The following is a 23,090-nucleotide window of genomic DNA, read 5'->3' on the forward strand; positions in this document are numbered from 1 at the left end:
CATGGGAAGGGGAGGGTGGGAGAGGTATAAAACATATGGACACTGCCATGACTTCCAGGAAAGAAGTTGGAATTTCAAACAAGGTGGATCTGGGGTGAATTAGCGGGGGTAGAAAAGATCAATGTTTTGGATGGGGGAAGATAAGAGATGGTGGTGAACAGCTGTTTTAAAGACCTGGAGGGAGGAGTGGGATTGAAAGGGAGTAAGGGAGTTTGTTCCAGAGGCGGGAGAAAAGAGGAATGAAAGAGTGAAGGTGAGCAGAGAGCCGAGATTTCGGCAGTTTAACCATCAGAGACATAGTAAGAGTGTGAGATTTGTCAGGATTGAAAGACATGTTCCACTTGTTTGACCAGTGTGATTTTGTCCAAGTCTTCAGAGAGTGAGGAGGCTGCAGACTGCCGATCTGAGGGAAGAGGAATGGAGCGGCAGAGAGTGGAGTCATCAGCAAAGAGATGGAGGATTTTCAAGAGAGTCAGAGAGATCATTGATGAAGACCAGAAAAAGCACAGGGCCCAGAACACTGCCTTGGGGAACTCCAGCCTGAACAGGAAGAGGAGATGAGAGAAACCCATTCAGGGCCACACGTTGACGACGACTAGAGAGGAAGTCCGCCAGCCATGCGTGGAGATTTCGCTGCCAAAGCGATTTTCGCATGGATACCAAAGGAGGAGAGTTTGGTGAGCAGAGCAGGGTGCCAGACCGTATCGAAGGCACGTGATATGTCGAGGGAGACAGCTCTAATTTCCTGTTTGGCATTGAGGACCTCCATCCATTGTTGAGACAGCAGAAGCAGCATGTCCAGAGTAGAGTGACCTGGTCTGAAACCAAATTGATGATCAGAGATCAAGCCATTGGAGAAGAGGAAAGATTTCATATCCGAAGCAATGATGGATTCCATGACTTTGCTGATAATTGGGAGAAGGCTGATTGGTCTGTAGTTGCTAGGATCTGTTTTTGCACCTTTTTTGTGCAAAGCGGTGATATTGGCTGATTTCCAAGCAGATGGCAGTTGACCTTGAGCAAAAGAGAGGGTGAAGAGAACAGAGAGAGGGTGAGATAGAGCGGCAGAGCAGGATTTTAGGACCCGTGGGCTGATGCCGTCGGGTCCAGTTGCAGAATCAGAGTCGAGGGTTGACAGAAACTTTTCCACCTTGTCAGGAGGAAAGGACACGGAGTCCAGGAGCAGCTGGGTACGACTGGGTATGGTGGGTACAGAGAGGGATGGGTTTGCGACACAAGATTTAGAGGCAAACACAGAGTTGAGGCATTCAGCTTTTTCACGTGCGGAGTCAGCTGTGTAGCCGTTTGAGGTAAGGGAGGGGATGGAGGGGGAACAAACACCAGAAACGGATTTGACCAGACGCCACCAGGATTTGGAAGAGGGAGACAGACAAGAGAGTTCGGTCTTGAGAACGGAGAGATATTGTTTCCTGGCTCTCCTGAGGGTGGACACACACTTGTTTCGGGCTTTGTGAAAGGAAATGAGATTTCCTTCCGTTGGATTTGCTTTCCAGGAGACGAAGGCAAGTTGTTTCTGGGCAACAGCCTCATCACAAGATTCCGTGTACCATGGACGGGAGGAAGGGTATGACAATTGAAGACGAGATGGGATAAATCTGTGCATGAGAGAGCGCAATTTACTTTGGAAGAATTCCCAGGATGAGTTGATGTCAGAGGTGGTAGAGATGGGAGACCAGTCCAGATGATTGATGGCTGCTTGAAGACCGTGCCAGTTGGCCTGAGTGAAATGCCAGACTCGTCGATGCTGAGCAGGCTCCCTGAGGATGGTCAGAGAGAGGTCCACTTTAACAAGGACATGATCAGATGATCCGATTGGAGCAGAAGAAGAGCAGCAGACATTTTCAGGTAAGTTAGTCATAACCAAGTCCAGAAGAGAAGAAGCTCCGTTGACTGAGATCCGGGACGGGAAATTGACAGATTGTGTCAGTCCCAGTGAGTCGCAGAAGTACTTTGCTGAGGAGCCATGGCTGGTGAGAGAGGTACCCACACCCAGCCAACTGGCATGGTGACAGTTGAAATCACCACATATGAGGAAGAGAGAGTTGGGATGATTAGATAGAAGTTGGTCCATATTATCAGACAGCGAGATGTAGATGGAGTCATCACTGTTTGGTGGACGGTACAACACACATATGAACAAGAGGTGGGAGCGAAGGGGAAGCCGTAGCCAGAGGTATTCCTGGGGGTGAGGTGGAGAGAGTGCAGTACAGGGCGAGTGAGGAAGAGAGTTTTTGATAAAGATAGCAACCCCACCTCCAGGACGAGGCTCAGGTCTATCATACTGGAGGAGGGAGTAACCCGGGAGAGATACTAAGGAATCGGAGACATCATGAAGGAGGAAAGTTTCTGTTAAGCAGATCACGTCTGGTTTGACAGAAGCAACCTGTATGGAGAGATCAGTTAAGTTTGAACGAAGGCCCCGGATGTTTGAGGTCCATACCGTTAATGAAGAGGAAGGGGGAGCATCGGATACAGAACAGGGGGGAGGAGGGGTAGGGTAAGAGGTGGAAGAGGTAGGGAGAGCTGTTGAAGGTGTGTCAGAGATTTCGGAATAGCTCGGAGAAAGGGAAGGATTGGGAGGACAAAAGGTTTGATGGTGATTTGGTGAGGCACAATGAGGTGTTATTTGAGGAGGGGGAAGAGCGAGGCAGAAGGTTGGGGGAGATTGAGGTGAGAGTTGGAAGGGGGAAGAAGCGGGGAGGACGCTTTGAGGAGGGGGAGTGAGAGGGGGGAAATTGAGAAGAAATGAGGGTGGGGAGATTTGAAGGGGAGGGGCGAGGGGGGAGTTTGGGAGGGAAGGGATAGGGGGAGGGATTTGAAAGGGATGGGATATGGGGGAGATTTGGAGGGGAGGGGTGAGGGAGGAGTCTAGGAGGGGAGGGGCGAGGGGGAGTCTTTGAGGGGAGGGGTGAGTGGGTAGTTTAGGAAGGAGGGGGCAAGGGGGGAGATTTGAAAGGGATGGGTGATGGGGAGGATTAGGAGGGGAAAGGGGGAAGATTTGGAGGGGAGGGGTGATGGGGAAGATTTGGAGGGGAGGGGTTATGGGGAAGATTTGGAGGGGAAGGGTGAGATTTGATTTTAGAAAGTGTACGATTAATGGGAAACGAACATTTATTGCAAAATGAGTTTCTTGTGACCTTCGAGTCAAAAATACGTTTAAGGACGCTGGATAGAGGATGGAGTGCAGGAGAGTTTAGGGAATGTAGAAAAAAGGCATTATAGGAGATAGAAATTTTTTTTGGGATGAATAGATTTGGTGAGCAAGTCGAAAGCAGCCTTTTAAAGAAGAAGAAGAAAAAGGTGTTATAATATATGACGGAATACATAACGTGAGGGGAAAGTGTAAACATTGAAGGTTAATAACAGTGAAAACTATCTGGGGAAATGGGGGAAGTATTATTACTATTATGAAAACGATACTACTGAAACGATACACTACTGTTTTAAGAAACCTGGGCTTAATTTGTCCGAAGCGGTCCGAAGGGGAGGTATAAAGCCTAAGGCCTATACGTACAGCTTTTTTGCAAGAGACATAACGCCGATCCTTTCGATATTTGATCGTCATTTTAACAAACGGTTTGTTTGTGTTTCACACTGAATGAAAAGCGTAAAGGTAGAGAGAGCATGGATATTGTGATATATGACAGGTTTGACGATATGTTCGGCATGAACGAAATTCAAATAAAAATGCCGGAGTGTGGAGAGTCAGCTGCCGTACCGCCGTAATGACATCAGACGTAATCACATTACCCTGTCATGTGACCAGATCCTCAGCTCTGATTGGTATATGTTTGAGGGGACATACATTCATAAAGACGGACAAACACTGTTCTAGACGGCTTTGCTCTTTCGGCTATGCAGTAAAAATATACTGGTGGATATTTTTGGACCAACAATTGCAGAGAAAAAAAAAATCATATTGATCGGATCAAGTGTTGTACTTGTCGAATTATGGCACCATAATGAAGGTACCAATGACGTAATCAGAAACATATCTTATTCCCCATGGGGAGTACTTGACAACACCATGTTTCAATATTTCCATGGACTGGTTTGAAGATCAAGAGGTGCAACGTTTTTCGCTTTTTTCCAAGATGGCGTCTGTACCACATGACCTATGACGTCATGATTATCATTAAAATTCTACTGGTGGAAGCGCTCCGATGGTGAAAATTTTGTGTCCATCGGACTAACAGTTGCAGATAATTTTATTTTCATACTGATCAGATCAAATGTTGTACTTGTCGAATTATGGTGTCATAATGAAGGCACCGATGACATAATCAGAAACATAACTTATTCCCCATGGGGAGTGCTTGACAATAAGCCATGTTTCCTTTTTTTTCATGGAGGAGTTTCGGAGATATGGAGGTGCAACGATTTTCCAAGATGGCGCCCATACCACGTGACCTCTGACGACATAATTATGAATAAAAGAGTTCTACAGGCGGAGGCAGAATAGCTCAGAGGTACACACACTCAACTTTGAGCCCTTAGCCTGGGTTCTAATTTCGGCCCAGCTATAAACTCTCATCCTGGTGTCTCGCAGTCAGGACAAGGCATCAATGTGTGTATGCATCGTTTCTCAGATGGACGTTAAACTGGGCAACCTGTCTGCCAGCATTAGTTGGTGGACATTAAAGATCGCACCGAGTCCTTTGCAAATAGGAGGCAAGCTATCTCTGGTACCCTGGTCAAATTCCTGCTCTTACCTGGAGAGGGCACTGCATCAGCTGCACAGCTGTGTCATTGCTCTGAGCCACAGGTGCATACGAAATTTATAGGTTTGATAGATTGGGGTATAAACAATAACATACCAAGAAAGATATGTTAGAATTATCTGGAGAGAAATATTTTCAAGGGAGTTGTCAATCATTTTGGTGTAGTTAATCCCAGTTAGTACGAACAAATTGACAAAGTAAGCTTTTTATGGAGGGATGTGAATTGGAGAGTGTGAAGGGTTGGCAAAAGAAATAAAACATTGGTTTGAGGAATCAAGGTGCACGTTTACAGAAACCTGAGACTATAACGTTAGGGTTACCAATCGGACAATCGGAGATATTTGTCTGGTCTGTGACAAGCTGAGGAAGGGCCTTTATACTGGTGAATGCCTCAGATTCTTGTCCATGTCCATCAGACACAACAAAGGAATTTGGTGAAGTTTGAGAGAGTGCGTCACCTAAAGAAGCTGAAAAGCAATTGGAGAAGTACAGTCGACTCGAAATGCTGCCCTTTTTTTCTGCCAACATTAGTGCCGATGTCAGCTTTGAAGCCAAATGAATGGTGGAGGTTGCAGCCAGAACACTGGAAATAAGTACCCTTTACTTGGCTTTGATGTGAATTTCTACAAGTATGAGGAGGTGGGGTTTAGATGATTGAAGGGTGGTGGTGCACAGAGTTGAGATTTGAGTAAAGTCCATGGATGTTCTTGCAGGATGTGGGGCAGGCCGATTCTGCATAATGGACCAGAGAAAAATTGGTTTTGCTGATATTTTATGCCATTAGTTACAAGAAGATATGCATGCTGAAGTGAGAGCACCAAGCTCAACCAATGAAATTTAACCAGGATCAAATGAGCTTCTCAAAATCCCAATGTTGATGCGTCCTTTGTTTACAAAGTGGTAAATGGGACTCTAGATTATACAACAGGGTGATTAGTCAGCATCCCTGGAAAATACACGAGTCTGGTCCTTTGATTATGTGCTGTCTGGGTTGCAGTCTGCAAACTCCATCAATGCAAATTGCAAAATTCCATCAAAAAACTCCATCAAAATGCAAAACCCCCTCTGCAAATTGATGTGGCTCCAAAGGTTTCACCAACCACTCCAGAGACTGAAAATGGTAAGCCATTGAACATCCTTAATGTTGTGGGTTTATGGAGAGAGGTGTGTGATTCTGTAAGAATGTATGCAGCTTGCATGTGTTGGGGGAGGGGTGAGAGGGCAGGAGTAAGGCTATTTATAAAACAAGAGTCCACCAAAAACTGCATCTGGTGGGTGAGAATCAGACATTGGTAATCGGCCTCTTGCGGAGGAATACCAAGGACTTCAACAGCCTTGGACTTTATTCTGATATTTTCTGAGAACCATTCTGGAGAAATTCTGCTATCAATTCAAGAAGGTGCCCTGCTGGCTTGGGATCCTAGGAGCAGTTAGGGTGCCGGCTTGGGATCCTAGGATCCTGGGTTTGAATCCCGGTCGATCACTGAATTAACACCGGGGGGGTGGACTCACCCTGTCATCCTTCTGAGGTCGGCAAATTGAGTACCAGTTCACTGGTAATTCCCTGTGTGTCGCAAGAGGCGACTAACAGGGTTGGCGGCAGGAAGGGCATCCGGCCATAAAACATTGCTTCAAAAATGGGATCAAGGTGCCTGAAAAAAGACCAACCCCCACTCTGTTGGGGGGAAATGGCCTTAAAAGGTGGTTGTTTTCTTCATTCAAGAAGGGGGCCCTGCGCACCATTACAGCAGACTTCCTCAAAAGTTAGGCTGTGTGCCAGACAATATTGAAAGCCCAAGAGATTGTTCTGATGTATCCTTTGTGATTTTGTGAATCATCTCTCCATTTAATTGAAGCAAGCTTTCGTTTTTGAGTTTTTTTTGCATTTTCAGTTGGCATTTTGCATTGTTTTGTGGAGCCGAAGCTTTTACAAGGTAAGACTTGTGAGCCATGAATGAAGAGCTCTCTTGTCCTGCAGGAGCTTTCGCTAACAACGATTCATATTTTGTCTCGCCCGGCAAAACGTATGGTAATCCAACTTCTTCTTCTTTTTTCATTTTTTTTAAATAGTCTCTATGCTTTTATTACAATGAGGAAGATTGTAATGCTGCAAAGGGTGGTGAGATTGTGGAGATGAGAGATTTAAAAAAACAATAAAAAAACAGCTTGTACTTCACCTGATATGGCACCGAGGCAAACAATAATCCAAACAACCAGTTACTCTCACAGCATAATTACCATGCAACATTACCTGTATTCCAATATTCAGCAAGAATCTTCGAGATTGAAAGAGGCAGAATAACCAGAAGAAAAATAAACCAAATATCTGACCTTTGTAACAACAGTAACTGACCGGTTTAATAATTATCTGGATCATCATCCGAGACCCCTTCTTCGGTGAGGATTTGACCCTTTAATCCCAAGAGATTTGCTTTGGGGATGAGGTTGATAAAGGAGATTCGTCCTGGACATTGAGATGCCAGTTAATATCTCTTGCCCGCTCTCACCCAGCCCTTGTTGAGGCTTTTCTAATAGTGTTTAATTTGTAATGTAGACTATGAGCTGAAGATGACGCAACTTGGGCCACCTCCCTGCAGTGCCATGTGTGATGGACAAACTCTCGTTCTGTTACCGGGTGCAAATCATGGGATTTCTGATCCATCTCCGTGATCCTCACCACAGATTTCCAGCAGTCGAGGGTCTTAACTGCATTATGCTATTTTTGCCTTGTACTTGCAATTTTGTTTTTGCTGGGATGGCATCCATTAAGCTCTCACCTTTTGGAGACCTCTTTACGCTCTACACATTGTTGAATTTCCAGATGTTTCATAATGTCTACTCTTTAATTTTTCTGGCTTTTCTGTCGAGATTGATTTGATGCGATGTTTTGACTTTGCCATTGTCGTCGTTTTAATTTCTGATGTGTTTAATATGAACTGCGAAAATGTTTTTGTATCAATGTAGCACAGATCGCACCAAGGCTCTGCTCTAATACAGTACTCTTTTATTCCTTTATCTTCTTCTTCTGATGTAGCCTCTTCTGCAGAGTTTTATGAGTATTCTTGCTTCGATGGTGAGATAAATCGTGCTTGGTTTAATTTTATTTTCTTTTGCCTTGTGGTGATGCCTGGTGTTGGCTTAGTGGTTAGGGTGCCGGCTTGGGATCCTAGGATCCTGGGTTTGAATCCCGGTCGATCGCTGAATTAACACCAGGGGGGTTGACTCAGCCTATCATCCTTCTGAGGTCGGCAAATTCAGTACCAGTTCACTGGTAAATTCCCTGTGTGTCGCAAGAGGCGGCTAACAGGGTTGGCGGCAGAAAGGGCATCCGGCCATAAAACGTTGCTTCAAAAAGGGGTCCACGGTACCCGAAAAAGGCCAACCCCTGCTCTGTGGGGAAAAATGGCCTCTAATGTTTTTTTTTTGGGGGTTTTTTTGCACCTTTTCACTTGTGCGTTTTTATTTTACAGTTCTGCTAGTTTCATATTATGGTTGTGTTTGGACGGACATGCCAGCTTCTGGAGTGGAATTTTAGATTATTTGAAAGAAGGCTTGTATTAAGAATTAAGTACGTCTTGTGTGCTTTAAAAGTTTTTTTAAATTACTCTCCCCATGTCTTTTCTCATCACCTGGCAGATCTGCAGCTTCGCGATTTTTGGTGCTGGAGTCGCTTTGTGGATTATATACAATGCATTTTCGTGTTCTCTTTGCTGGCCACCGTCATTGCATTCCTGCTCCGCTCGTCACCCATTTGCATCGAGGCCATAGGCTTCCTTGCCCTCTTCACAGAGGCAATGCTTGGTGCTCCTCAGCTCTACCACAACTACCACAAGCACTCTACCGAAGGCATGAGGTAGGCATCAGGTACACTCAAACACCTCTTGTATAGTTTTGCTTACTGTTTAATCACCCTGTAAGGTGAGGGGCCATACAATATGCCATTTATTTTGCCTGGCCATGAGAAGCTTGCTTAAAATAATTTCCACCACTGTGATGGTACAGGAAGGTGAATCCCATGGGTGCTCTCTCGCTCTCGCTCTCCCTCTCTCCTTTTTTTTTTTTTTTACTCTTTCCTATTTACTCCTCTCTTTTCTCCTTCTCTTGCTTTCTTTCTGTCCTCTCTCTCCTTCTTTCTATTTCTCTCTGTAAAATCTAAAAACTCATCATGCATAGATTTTGTTTACATGCTTGATATCCATATAATGTTGTGTTGTGACTACCTGACACGATAATATCACCACTTGAGTGAACGTGTGATGCACCAAATTCACATTGCTACTTTAAATTCCTTTTCTGTGGCTCGACAGTATTGCGATATGTTACTATGCAATATGTATTATCATGATGTGTATATTTAGGGTGGTTCAGAAACTCTGGGCACATTTTGAAGAACGATACCTGCAACAAACAACTAAGTTTATTATTGTTCTTTGGTGCAAAAAACATGATTACTCGTAAATGGATGTGACCGCTTCAACACGCACAAGCATCTTGTGATATGCAACAGGGTGAGGTGCATCACGTGATACACAACAGGGTGAGGTGCATCACGTGATACGCAACAGGGTGAGGTGCATCACGTGATACGCAACAAGGTGAGGTGCATCACGTGATGTGGATCGGGGTGAGCTTTGCTCACTGTGCTGCACGCGTTTGTCTTTGCATTAGTTCAGTTCATTGTGAATTAAACGCCCTAATATGACAGAGGATATCGTGAGACAGAAAATTAACGCTGTACGCTTACGCAAACGTCACCAACATTAGCCGATCATCGATTCGAAGAATACTAAAAGACCTTAATGTGAAACCACACATACCCAGATTAATTCACCAACTATCTATGGATGATTTTGACAGGCGTGTTGAGGCATGTGAGGCATTGCTTGGGTTGATGGATATGGACAATGATTTGCAGAACAGGATCTTGTGGTCAGATGAATCCAAGTTTACTTTATCTGGAACTGTGAATCGTCATAACAGCATAATATGGGCAGTCGACAACCCACAATTTATTGTTGAGCACAACGTCCAGTATCAAGCTAGTGTGTCCGTCTGGGCAGGCATTTCTTCTGGAGGCATTGATGGACCAATATTTTTCAAAGAAAATGTGAATGCTGCAAATTACCTTCGAATGTTGGAGCAGCATGTATTTCCACTCAATGATGGCCAAATGTGGTTCATGCATGATGGTGCGCCTGCTCATTATGCTGTCAGTGTACGCCAGGCCCTTGATTTGAACTTTACAGCCAAATGGATTGGCCGTCATGATCCGTCAAATGGATTGGCCGTTGAATGGCCGCTGCGGTCTTTAGCACCCTGTGATTTATTCAAACACAAAGTATATGCGAGGAAGACTACAAGGCCCTTAGCGACTTGAAACCATTCATCCGTAATGAGACTGCTGCCTTAACGACTGAATCATGCAGAACTGTGTGTCAGAGTGTTTCGTCATGGCTACAGCTGTGCATAGACAATGAAGGAAAGCAGTTTGAACATTTGAACTGTTCTATTTCATGTATATTAGACAGATTCGACTGTTTAATGAGTAATCATGTTTTGTTTTGCACCAAAGAACAATAGTAAACTTAGTTGTTTGTTGCAGGTATCGTTCTTCAAAATGTGCCCAGGGTTTCTCGACGTGTGTGTGTGTGTGTGTGTGTGTGTGTGTGTGTGTGTGTGTGTGTGTGTGTGTGTGTGTGTGTGTGTGTGTGTGTGTGTGTGTGTGTGTGTGTGTGTGTGTGTGTGTGTGTGTGTGTGTGTGTGTGTGTGTGTGTGTGTGTGTGCGCGCGCGCGCGTATGTGCAAGTTTGTCTGTGCGTCTTTGTCTGTGCGTCTTTGTCTTGTATGCGCTTTTGAACCACTGGACGGAATGAGTTGAAATTTGGTTGTTGCCCTTGGGGTGTGCTCGGGATGGCTTTAACCCATAAAGTGTCTGGCCACGATCCCGGCCGACACACAAGTTGACCGGCCACAACCGTGGCCTTACCAAATATGCTCATTATATGGTCATGCTGTGTTCGTGATCGAAGGATTCCGATCTGTCCTGCTTCTGGCCCTGCCGGTGGAAGGTGTCGGGCCATGGTGGAACAGGATTCGGTTGATAGCTTTCCTTGCCACGCACCCAGGCCGCAAGCCCAACGGCGGTTCATTGCCATGTCTCCTGGGGACGCCAGACAATCTTGGAGACAGAATTATGACCTTCCAGGCCAGGGACTACATCATGATTATGGGTGCAGATCCAGTGAAGTGCTGGCGCGTTGTCAGGAACCGTTGCTGGGCAGGTGATCAGGCAACTTGGCTGTCTTCAGACATGGTGGCGCTCAGCGTAGACACCGATGCTCCAGTGGTCCACCTCTTTGAGTGGCTTTGTGTCCTCGATGCCAAAGCTGTTGTGGTGACCAGGCCTGAGATAGGTGCCTGTGTTCTGAAAGAGAGGGAGAGAGTTCCCAGTCCCATCCCCATGTGGGAATGGGAGGTGAGGTCGGCCCCACGTCACCTTGCAGCGACACTGGGGTGGGCCTAATGGTCCAGCCCATGCCTGGATCTGAGATTTTTAAAAAGTGATTCTTCACCATTGAGAGACGGAGCCAAAAATGATATATAGCGCGATATCTCAAAGTTATGGACGGGTTTTGATGAAACTTTGGACTGGTTGGGGGTATGACAAGAACAAGCCAATTATATTTTGGTTTACGTTGATGCAGATTCGGCCTATCGGTGGGATACAAAATGTAAACTGTTCAGACCGGCAGATTTATGCACTCCACGGAGTGTCGTTCTTGTTTATTTTGAATTTCTTCATTTATTTATTTATTTATCTCTATCTCTGTAGGTATATATGCCTTGCCAATGGACTGTCACAATTTTCTTTTAATTTCCTTGTACTGTACCCAGTGTGTACCCCGGTTTAGAATAGGTACACCGTATCCCTGTGTGTCGTAAGAGGCGACGAAAAGGGTTGGCGTCAGGAAAGGCATCCGGCCATAAAAACATTGCCTCAAAAAGAGAACAATGACAATTACAACTACATGTGGGCAGGGTACAGCCGGAAGTACCCCGTGGGGGACCCCACTCCCTCTCAAAATTCTAGGTGGGGAACCCGATCGAAGCAAGGGTGGAAATCACTCCATTTATGATGACAAAACGTCTGATGCCCGACGTGGAGATCGGTTTCTGAGGTTTGGGACATGGAATGTAGGGACAATGACAGGGAGATCAGGAGAAGTGGTGGAAGTATTGGTTAGAAGAGTGGACATATGTTGTGTGCAGGAGACGAGATGGAAGGGAAGTGGTGTGAGAATGGTGAAGGGTAGGCAGGGACAGAAATGCAAGTTTGTGTGGCAAGGGTGCCCAGAAGGCGTGAATGGTGTTGGTGTCCTGTTTTCTGAGGAGTATGTAGACAGTGTGGTGAGTGTGACTAGAGTGAGTGAAAGGTTGATGATGGTGAAAATTATGATTGGAAAGCTCTTGGTGAACGTCATCGCGGGATATGCTCCGCAGGTTGTTCGGAGCGATGAAGAGAAGGACAAGTTCTGGTGTGCGATAGAGAAGCTGATGGAAAACGTGAAAGATGAGGAAGTTGTTGTGGAAGGAGGAGACCTAAATAGACGTGTGGGAAGGAGTATGGATGGTTTTGAGTGAGATCATGGGGGTTACGGATATGGTGTGAGAAATGGAGAAGGTCAAAGGATTTTGGAGTTTGTTGATTTGCAATACTCAGTTCCAGAAAGAGGATAATAAGCTTGTCACATACACATCAGGTGGGTTGACGACAACCGTTGACAACCTGCTGGGGCGTAGGTGAGATAGGGGGCACCTCCAGGACACAAAGGTGATCCCGGGGGAGGAGGCTGTTTCACACCACCACTTGGTTGTCTGCGACATAAGGGTTAAAGGCGCGAGGAGAGCTCGGCGGGTGAAGTCCCAACCGAGAATGAAGTTGTGGAGGTTGAAAGAGGTGACAGTGAGGGAGGCATTAAAAGAGAGGCTGAGTATGGTAGAGGATGATGTGGTTGAGCTTGAAAGTGGTTGGATGTCAATGAAAGATAGTCTGTTGGGAGCCGTTAGTGAGGTATGTGGATGGATAAAAGGACAACCGAGGCACTCGGAAACATGGTGGTGGGATGATGAAGTTGGAAAGAAGATTGACGAGAAGAGGAAGAAGTTCAAGGAGTGGCAGAAGGCGAAGGGTATGAGAGCAGAAAAGGCAGAGCATGAAAGTTATAAGGCAGCCAAGAAGGCTGCAAAGAAAGAGGTCGCAAAGGCGCAGGAGGCATGTAGGAAAAAGTTTGGAGAATGCTTGGATTTGGCAGAGGGTCAGAGAGCGGTATTCAGGATGGCAAAGCAGATAGCGAAAGAGAGGTGTGATGTGATGGGGGTGAGTTGCTTGAAGGATGAAGTGGGACAAATCGTTGTGGACCCAGATGGAATTAAAGGAAGATGGAAAAGATATATGGAAATGCAGTTGAATACAGAGAATTAAAGGGATGGCAATATGGAGAGTAACCCAGTTTTAGGACCGGCAGAGAAGATAACTGAGAAGGAAGTTGAGGAAGCGATAAAAGCAATGAAGAATCGAAAAGCGGGAGGGCCGACGGGAGTTGTGGGAGATATGTTGAAGGCAGCAGGAAGTTGGGGTGTGAAGAGAATGACAGATCTGTAATATGGTGGTGAAAGAAGGCCGCATTCCAGTAGATTGGGAACCGAGTACCCTCGTCCCTCTATACAAGGGGAAAGGTGACCCTCTGGAGTGTGGCTCGTACCGAGCGATAAAGCTATTGGAGCATGGAATGAAGTTATTGGAAAGGGTGTTGGAGAGGACGATAAGGAAGAAGGTGAAGATCGACGATATGCAGTTTGGATTTATGCCAGGAAGAGGAACGACAGACGCGCTCTTTATTGTGAGGCAGTTGCAGGAGAAGGACATGGAGAAGAGGAAGAAGTTGTTTCTTGGGTTTGTTGATCTGGAGAAAGCATTCGATAGGGTTCCACGTGAAGTAGTGACATGGGCATTGAGGAAGTTAGGAGTGGAGGAATGGTTGATCAGAGTAGTGATGGCAATGTACAAAAGAGCACGCACAGCTGTAAGGACGAAGGACAGGAACAGTGTTGAGTTTGAGGTGAAGGTGGGAGTGCATCAGGGGTCGGTACTAAGTCCACTACTATTTGTAGCTGTGATGGAGGTGCTGGTTCGGAACGTAAAGGAGGGTTTACCGTGGGAGTTGTTGTTTGCAGATGATCTGGTGTTGATTGCAGAAAGTATGGATGGACTGAAGGAGAAGATGAACAAGTGGAAGGAATGTATGGAGACAAAAGGTCTGAAGGTGAATATCGGAAAGATGAAAGTGATGGTAAGTGGTAAAGCATGTTGTGAGGTGGAAAGAACTGGCAAGTGGCCGTGTGCAGGAAGGGTGTCGGAGTGAATTCCATTCAATGTACAATGTGCGCTGAGTGGGTTCATCAAAAATGTAGTGGTTTGAGAGGGTCATTAACCAGTGTGGCAGCTACATTCAAATGTAAGGTGTGCACAGAGGGAGCTGCAGATGGAGGAAATGTTGAGTTGGATCTTGGAGACTGCGTGAAGCTGGAAGGTGTGAAAACATTTTGTTACCTCGGAGACATGCTGAATGGAGAAGGTGGATCAGACTCGGCAACGGTTGCAAGAGTGAGATGTGCATGGAAGAGGTATCGAGAACTGAGTGGCGTGCTGACGAGGAGGGGAGTCGTTGAAGCTGAAGGGAAAGGTGTGTGCTGCATGTGTGAGAAGTGTTATGATTTAGGGGAGCGAGACATGGGTAATGAACGTAGAGCAGCAACGAAGGCTGGAAAGGGTGGAAATGCGAATGGTTCGATGGATGTGCGGAGTATCGTTGAGAGAGAGGAGGACAAATGATGAATTGCGAAAGATGATGGGAATAGAGCCTGTGATGGATGCTGTGAAGAGGAACAGGTTGAGATGGTTTGGTCACGTGTTGAGGAAGGATGAAAGTGACTGGTGGAGAAGAGTGATGGAAGTTAATGTAGAAGGAAGTAGAGGATGGGGAAGACCGAGAAAGACTTGGCTAAAGATGGTGGAAGAAGAAATGCGGGCAAGGGGGTTAACAAGGAGAGATGCAGAAAATAGGGCAAAATGGAGAAGATTGTCATGGGGACCGCAAGGCTAACCCCCACTCTTGCAGGGAAAATGGCCTTTAAAATGCCTGTTGTTGTTGTTGTTGTTCCTTGTACTTCCTTGTGATTAATATTTTTGTAGCCATAGCGAGTGTCGCTTCCACTGTGGAGCTTTGGCCAAATTTAGTGTGAACTGGGAAATTTTAATAACCTTTTTATTTCATTTTTAATTGAACGTGTGATAATCACTGCATTGAGTTGTGGTCTCATTTGAATAGCTTTGTTGACAAATGTATGTGTAAAATAATGACTGCTGAATTGGGACCAATTAATTGTTTGCTGTCTTGTAATGTCTGTTTTCATTGCACCTCAATGCACAATAGTCTTGGGTCGGCAGAATCCGGGTCATTTTCAAAATGACGTGGGAAGTCACATTCCCCTCATATCCCTTTCACATTGACATTCCCCCTCCCTCCCCCCCCCCCCCCCCCCCCCAATTCCACAAGAAGTTTAATTAAACCTCAAAATTGTGCCTGTATATCTGAGATGGGGCAACACAGGAGAATGTTTCATTTTAATGCTTCTTCATCCTCGTCTTAACTTTTTTTTCCTCTTAAAATCCTGCTGTGTATATACCTTGTTACTTGCAAAATCAAAGATTTTTCAAGTATATTGGTTGGTCTTGTGCATTATTCTGTCTGTTTGTGTCTGTCTGTTTGTCTGTCAATCGCCTGCAGGTCACAATTTATAACCAATCTTCACGAAAGTTTACCAAATGGTAGAGTTGGTCAGAAGGAAAAAGTCTATTGATTTTGAGGTCAAAGGTCATCGTGAGGTCAAATTTATAAAATTGTCATTTTTCATCCGATTGCCTTGAAAATTGAACAGCATTTGCATATTGTCACTAAATTGGGAAACCAACTGTTTTTGAGGTTAAAAGGTCAAAGGTCAATTCAAGGTCAAACTTCTAATATCAATTTTCATTTGAAAAATCATCAATCTGATTGACCCGAGCTTTGATTAAGATCGTCAATTTTTATCTTGATGAAATGGACAATTTGATGTATCAATGGCAACTTTTGGGGGGGGGGGAAGAGGTGGATTTTACAAGTATCGTGCTTTGTTTGTTGCTTGTTTGATATTGCATGACGTCTTGCTTGTTGCTTCATCAAATACCTTTGCCAATGTATGTGCACAAATAATGTGACAAGTTGAGCATCATTTTACCAAAGCTGGTGTATAGATGTGATTTCAAATAAAACTTTGGGATCTTGGATCTTGTACCTAATGCATAGGCCAAAAACTTTTACGCAAATGTGCAGAATCACAATCTTGAATGTATTGCCTTGCTTTAACCACTGTCTATCTCTCTCTCTCTTGCTGACAGTGTGCCCATGGTTCTGATGTGGACAAGTGGTGACACATTCAAAACAGCATACTTCCTGATACGCTCAGCGCCCATGCAATTCTGGTTGTGTGGTGCGCTGCAAATGTGCGTCGACGTGGCAATTTTGGTACAGGTGTGCTACTATGGGCTCTCGGCGCACCAATCAACACCACACAATGTTGTGCCATTGTCACGTAGCTCCATCACGGAGGACTCAACAAAGACGTTGTAATCTGTCTGCTGAGCACCTGATCCATTAATTTCCTTTGTGTAGCAGTGTGCTCTCCGGCATATCTTTCCACCTTTGCTACTTCCTTGCAGAATCCAGATCTCTTGTATCGGATTGGTTGACTTTTGATTGCACTGGTGGTGTCGGACAACTTTGACGCATTCTTTTGACTTCCTCGGGTTCCATCTTTGTGCAGAATACCAGTAATACTTTCTGGTAATTATGAATATTACTTTTTGCATTGTACTCTTAAACAGCTGTCCAAATTTAAATTTTGTGACAAAACTTGTTTATATTTATCTTAAAACTTCGTACCAAATGTGTTTTGATGACTTGGGAAGGGAAAATTGAGGTGGGAGGGGACTGCGGATGTTGCAATTTCTACAGTAAACTTGAGTGTTGGGGGTGGGTGCATGGGTTTGTTTTGGGCGAATTTCATTTTTCTTTCTACTTTATTTGCTCATTTAATGAGACCTTACATGTTTTGAAAGTTGACTAATCAACGACGTTGACAACGAAAGTTGTCGTTGACTAATCTGTATTAGACCGGATTCAATTGTGAATTTGTTTCTCCAGTTGCATCAATACTGTGGCGCAGCTGTGCCACATGCCTTTGCATGTTGGGGCAGGATTTGGAATTTGACGATAACCCACAATGGGATCTCTCACTTCCACCAGCCAATGCTGGGAGATTCTTCACATTCATTCGAAGGAATGTATGAGAAACATCATCCTGACAGCCTAGTTGCTCTCGCAAGAGCGCTACCTTTGTGGTATCCTGTCGGAATGTTTTGGAAGTGTCATGTACTCCCGTTGTGATTGGTAAAGACAAGTCGTACAATCGATCAAATTTTATTTTGGGACATTTAATGTCAGGTCCTTGTGGTTTAGCATCCACCACCTCGTACATAAATCTCGAGCTACACCACTGCTTAAAACGTAACCTTCTGGCTGCGGTTTTGAAGAAACTTTACTCCACCCATAAGTATTTCCTGGACTGTGCTTTATATTCATCATCATACAACTAATTCTACCATAGAGACTGATTGGACAATCTTTCTGTGTCAGCTTTATTTATTCTTACCAGTCCTACAACCTTTATTCTTCTTTTTTTTCTTTTTTTCTTTTTTTTTGTATGGGATATATATAATTTGTCCAGTTCCATTTTTTTTAATTCAAATTTTATTCAATGCAAATGTATGATTGCAAAAGGACATCTACATAGTATATATGTTGTTGGGTGGTGGTGCTGGGAGTGGGAGTGCGGATAAATTGGGAGGAAAAGACATTCATATTAGAGCAGGGATGAAGAAGAGGATGCGGGAAAATGTGGCTATCTTTTTTTCTTTTTTCTTTTGCATACATGTGTACTGGAGGTTTTCACCACCATCTCGGGCCTACGAAGTGCTGTTTGGATTGAAATTTCATCTTTTTTAAAATAATACCACACTGCCAAAGCATCCTCCTCTTTTATTAAAGCCAAACCAAAAGTATTTATTTTTGTATTTAGTAGGATCGGAAGCAATACATATATTGAAGTAGGTTTCAACATTAATAATTCATCAACAACATTCCATCAATGTTCGAACGTTACCAAAAAAAACCTGTAACCATGAAACTGTGACGGTCACTTGCGCAACACTACCATTGACTAATCAACCCTCCCACAACTTTTTCACCAACAGTCAGTTTATAAGAACTGCACACCCCATTGGCTGGTTGTTGTGTGGTGCTGGTTGGTTGGTTATTGTGTGGGTGCTGATTGGTTGTTCATTGGGTGTTGCTGATTGGCCGGTGTGGTTTTTCTCATCTTGGCCCATTGGTCTCAATGAGTTGATACCTATGTTCGTAGGTGTCTGCTTGTTGATGAGGGAGAGATATTGCTAATGGGTAGCCTGTTTTCTTGGGGGACCATGTGATATGGATGTATCTCCATAGCTTTGTTGATTCTCCTTGTGTGCCAGTGGCTGATGGAGGTGAGACGTTTGCTGTCTGTCCATAGTATTCGATGATTATTGGTCTGTGCATGATTGACTATTACTGATTTTTCTCATTCACCTCGTCTATTATGTGCTTGATGGTCTTTCAGTCTAGTATTGAATGTCCTTCCAGTTTCACCAATGTAAACATTGCCGCTTCCAATACGAGATTGAAAGACCATCAAGCACATAATAGACGAGGTGAATGAGAAAAATCAGCAATAGTTATTCATGCAGAGACCAATATTCATCACATACTGTGGACACACAGCAAACTTCTCACACCCATCAACCACTGGCACACAAGGATAGTCAGCGAAGCTATGGAGATACATCTACATTACACGGTCGCCCACCCCAAGAAAACGGGCGACCCATTAGCAATATCTCCATCAACAAGCAGACACCTACCAACATTGGTATCAACACATCGAGGACAATGAGCCAAGATGAGCAAAACCACACCGGCCAATCAGCAACACCCAATGAACAACCAATCAGCACCCCACAACAACCAGCCAATAGGGGGTGTGCAGTTCTTACAAACTCTGCATCCCATTCGTTCCAGTTACTTCCTCCTGCCGATGGGTGGAGCATGCTGCCCGAAACGTTTAGGCCTACTTTTATTATTTTTCTTTTGCTTTGCAGTTATTTTTAAAATATAAATAATATGAATAGCTCTTGTAAGAGCCAACACATGGTGCAAGCCGTAAACTGTTTACTTTATTGTTATTCGACCATGGAAACTTTTAAACAGCACTGTCAATTTGTTTTGCACAAGTTTCCTTTCCAAATGGCATTTCAATGTCGTTCGCTTTGGTAAATTGAAAGTTCCAATGTAAATATGCCTCTTGGTCATCTCGGCTGAACCTGCGACTACCCTCCCACCAACCCTCCCCTCCCTTTTGCACATAAATGACAAATTGAAGGGAGTGGGTGAGTGCTTGGGATCATACTAATGCATGAAACAAACAAAAAATGTGCAAGAAACTTTTAAGGGGACATAGATGTTAAGTTTTTTTTTTTTTTTTTTTTTTTGTATACAAGGTCGAGGCTCGTGAAAGAGCGAACATTAATCACACAGAAAGACAAACCGACACATAAAACATATAACATAGGGAGCGGTAGACAAGATGGGGAGAGAGGGGGAAGGACACAAACACAACATTTGAGAGCAGGGACCGAGAGACATGGAGACATCGAGAGATCTGAGAGAGGGCGAGGGCTTTGGGGGGGGGGGGCGTGGGAAGGGGGCGGTGGGAGAGGTATAAAACATATGGACACTGCCAGGACTTCCAGGAAAGAAGTTGGAATTCCAAACAAGGTGGATCTGGGGTGAATTAGCGGGGGTAGAAAAGATCAAGGTTTTGGATGGGGGAAGATAAGAGATGGTGGTGAACAGCTGTTTTAAAGACCTGGAGGGAGGAGTGGGATTGAAGGGAGTGAGGGAGTTTGTTCCAGAGGCGGGAGAAAAGAGGAATGAAAGAGTGAAGGTGAGCAGAGAGCCGAGATTTCGGCAGTTTAACCATCAGAGGGTTGCTGGCAGATCTTGTGCGACCTGTAGGAATATTTGGGGGACAGAGCACAGAGAGAGCTGGGGGTGCAAGGCCGGAGAGGAGTCGGTAGAAGACAGAAAGACCACCTACCTGCCTGCGGTGAGTGAGTGAAAGGCCCTCAGAGATAGCTTCATCGCGGGAGATTCCAATAATTCTGAAAGCTTTGGTTTCAACAGCGTGAAGCCGAGCTAGGTGTGAGGCAGGAGCACCGGCCCATAGGGGAGAACAGTATTCCATTGAGCTGCGGATGAAAGCCTTGTATGTGGTGAGGAGCTCAGGTGTGCCGAGGAAGGACTTCGCACGACGGAGGATGCCCAGTCGGCGACTGGCTTTGGAGGCCAGCTTGGAAATGTGGTTTTCCCAAGAAAGATCATGGCAGATAGTGAGACCCAAAATCTTGAGCGACAGAACTTCTTGGAGAGGATTGTTGAGAAAGTAGATGGGAGGGTTGTCCAGTCGATCTTTTCGGAGAGACATAGTAAGAGTGTGAGATTTGTCAGGATTGAAAGACATGTTCCATTTGTTTGACCAGTCTGTGATTTTGTCCAGGTCTTCAGAGAGTGAGGAGGCAGCAGACTGCCGATCTGAGGGAAGAGGAATGGAGCGGCAGAGAGTGGAGTCATCAGCAAAGAGATAGAGAGGATTTTCGAGAGAGTCAGAGAGATCATTGATGAAGACCAGAAAAAGCACGGGGCCCAGAACACTGCCTTGGGGAACTCCAGCCTGAACAGGAAGAGGAGATGAGAGAAACCCATTCAGGGCCACACGTTGACGACGACTAGAGAGGAAGTCCGCCAGCCATGCGTGGAGATTTCCATGGATACCAAAGGAGGAGAGTTTGGTGAGCAGAGCGGGGTGCCAGACCGTGTCGAAGGCACATGATATGTCGAGGGAGACAGCTCTAATTTCCTGTTTGGCATTGAGGACCTCCATCCATTGTTGAGACAGCAGAAGCAGCATGTCCAGAGTAGAGTGACCTGGTCTGAAACCAAATTGATGATCAGAGATCAAGCCATTGGAGAAGAGGAAAGATTTCATATCCGAAGCAATGATGGATTCCATGACTTTGCTGATAATTGGGAGAAGGCTGATTGGTCTGTAGTTGCTAGGATCTGTTTTTGCACCTTTTTTGTGCAAAGCGGTGATGTTGGCTGATTTCCAAGCAGATGGCAGTTGACCTTGAGCAAAAGAGAGGGTGAAGAGAACAGAGAGAGGGTGAGATAGAGCAGCAGAGCAGGATTTTAGGACCCGTGGGCTGATGCCGTCGGGTCCAGTTGCAGAATCAGAGTCGAGGGTTGACAGAAGCTTTTCCACCTTGTCAGGAGGAAAGGACACGGAGTCCAGGAGCAGCAGGGTACGACTGGGTATGGTGGGTACAGAGAGGGATGGGTTTGGGACACAAGATTTAGAGGCAAACACAGAGTTGAGGCATTCAGCTTTTTCACGTGCGGAGTCAGCTGTGTAGCCGTTTGAGGTAAGGGAGGGGATGGAGGGGGAACAAACACCAGAAACGGATTTGACCAGACGCCACCAGGATTTGGAAGAGGGAGACAGATAAGAGAGTTCGGTCTTGAGAACGGAGAGATATTGTTTCCTGGCTCTCCTGAGGGTGGACACACACTTGTTTCGGGCTTTGTGAAAGGAAATGAGATTTCCTTCCGTTGGATTTGCTTTCCAGGAGACGAAGGCAAGTTGTTTCTGGGCAACAGCCTCACCACAAGATTCCGTGTACCATGGACGGGAGGAAGGGTATGACAACTGAAGACGAGATGGGATAAATCTGTGCATGAGAGAGAGCAATTTACTTTGGAAGAATTCCCAGGATGAGTTGATGTCAGAGGTGGTAGAGATGGGAGACCAGTCCAGATGATTGATGGCTGCTTGAAGACCGTGCCAGTTGGCCTGAGTGAAATGCCAGACTCGTCGACGCTGAGCAGGCTCCCTGAGGATGGTCAGAGAGATGTCCACTTTAACAAGGACATGATCAGATGATCCGATCGGAGCAGAAGAAGAGCAGCAGACATTTTCAGGGAAGTTAGTCATAACCAAGTCCAGAAGAGAAGATGTTCCGTTGACTGAGATCCGGGTCGGGAAATTGACAGATTGTGTCAGTCCCAGTGAGTCGCAGAAGTCCTTTGCTGAGGAGCCATGGCTGGTGAGAGAGGTACCCACACCCAGCCAACTGGCATGATGACAGTTGAAATCACCACATATGAGGAAGAGAGAGTTGGGATGAGTAGATAGAAGTTGGTCCATATCATCAGACAGCGAGATGTAGATGGAGTCATCACTGTTTGGTGGACGGTACAACACACATATGAACAAGAGGTGGGAGCGAAGGGGAAGCCGTAGCCAGAGGTATTCCTGGGGGTGAGGTGGAGAGAGTGCAGTGCAGGGCGAGTGAGGAAGAGAGTTTTTGATAAAGATAGCGTGATCTTGTCCTTTGTGAGAATGGAGCCAGATGACTCTTTAATTGATGATGATGGTGAGTTTCCTCGGGCAATGATGGCGTGTTTGCCATCATATTGCCTTTCTCTGGCTGGTACACGCGTGTGGTATAGACGGGGGTCGCCACTCCTCTCCGTCCCTCTGCTGGCCTTTGGGGAATTGACCCGCTTCCGCCCATTCTGTTGGAGGCGACTGGACTCTCATCCACCAGATGTGCAGAGCCATCTGCCATTTAAACCGCATGGCTGTGGACCGTTACCCTGGTAAGGGGGGCTGACAGGTACTACACCTTGCCCACAGGTGACCTGGGATTATGCAAGGCAGGGGCATCCATCTTCCTGACGTATCAAAAGACACCTGCATACCCATCTAATTGGTAAGTTGATGGGTTTAATGGTTAAAAATAAATGTGAGAACTTCTTACGAGTAAGATTCAAAATATTCGACGAGCCAGGCAAAATATTCCAAAATACATGTTTAAATTTATAAGAAAATATATTCATCGTAGCTAGTTGGAAATTTAAAAAAAAAGTTTGTTTCAAGGCCAAACTGGCAGGATAGCCTAGATATTTGTGAACTCTTTTCCGAACTGTCGAGCCTGGGTTTGAACCTCGGCCCAGCTATAAACTGTCATCCCGGT

The 23,090-nt window shown here is 45.3% G+C and overlaps 1 protein-coding gene across 1 annotated transcript in view; it reads left to right on the forward strand.

Annotated features, from left to right (window-relative positions):
• The window catches only part of SLC66A2 (solute carrier family 66 member 2), a 59,227-nt gene extending 41,267 nt beyond the window's left edge, over nt 1-17,960 (forward strand). Inside the window, exons 3-4 of the mRNA XM_068129160.2 lie at nt 8,379-8,595; nt 16,239-17,960. Of these exons, the coding sequence (XP_067985261.1) occupies nt 8,379-8,595; nt 16,239-16,470 (449 nt within the window). The 3' untranslated portion in view covers nt 16,471-17,960. The remainder of the gene's footprint in view (nt 1-8,378; nt 8,596-16,238) is intronic.
• Nucleotides 17,961-23,090: the final 5,130 nt, after the last annotated feature.

The sequence above is a fragment of the Myxine glutinosa genome, chromosome 9 (assembly GCF_964187855.1).
Source record: "Myxine glutinosa chromosome 9, kmMyxGlut1.1, whole genome shotgun sequence".
In the NCBI taxonomy this organism is placed as follows: Eukaryota; Metazoa; Chordata; class Myxini; order Myxiniformes; family Myxinidae; genus Myxine; species Myxine glutinosa.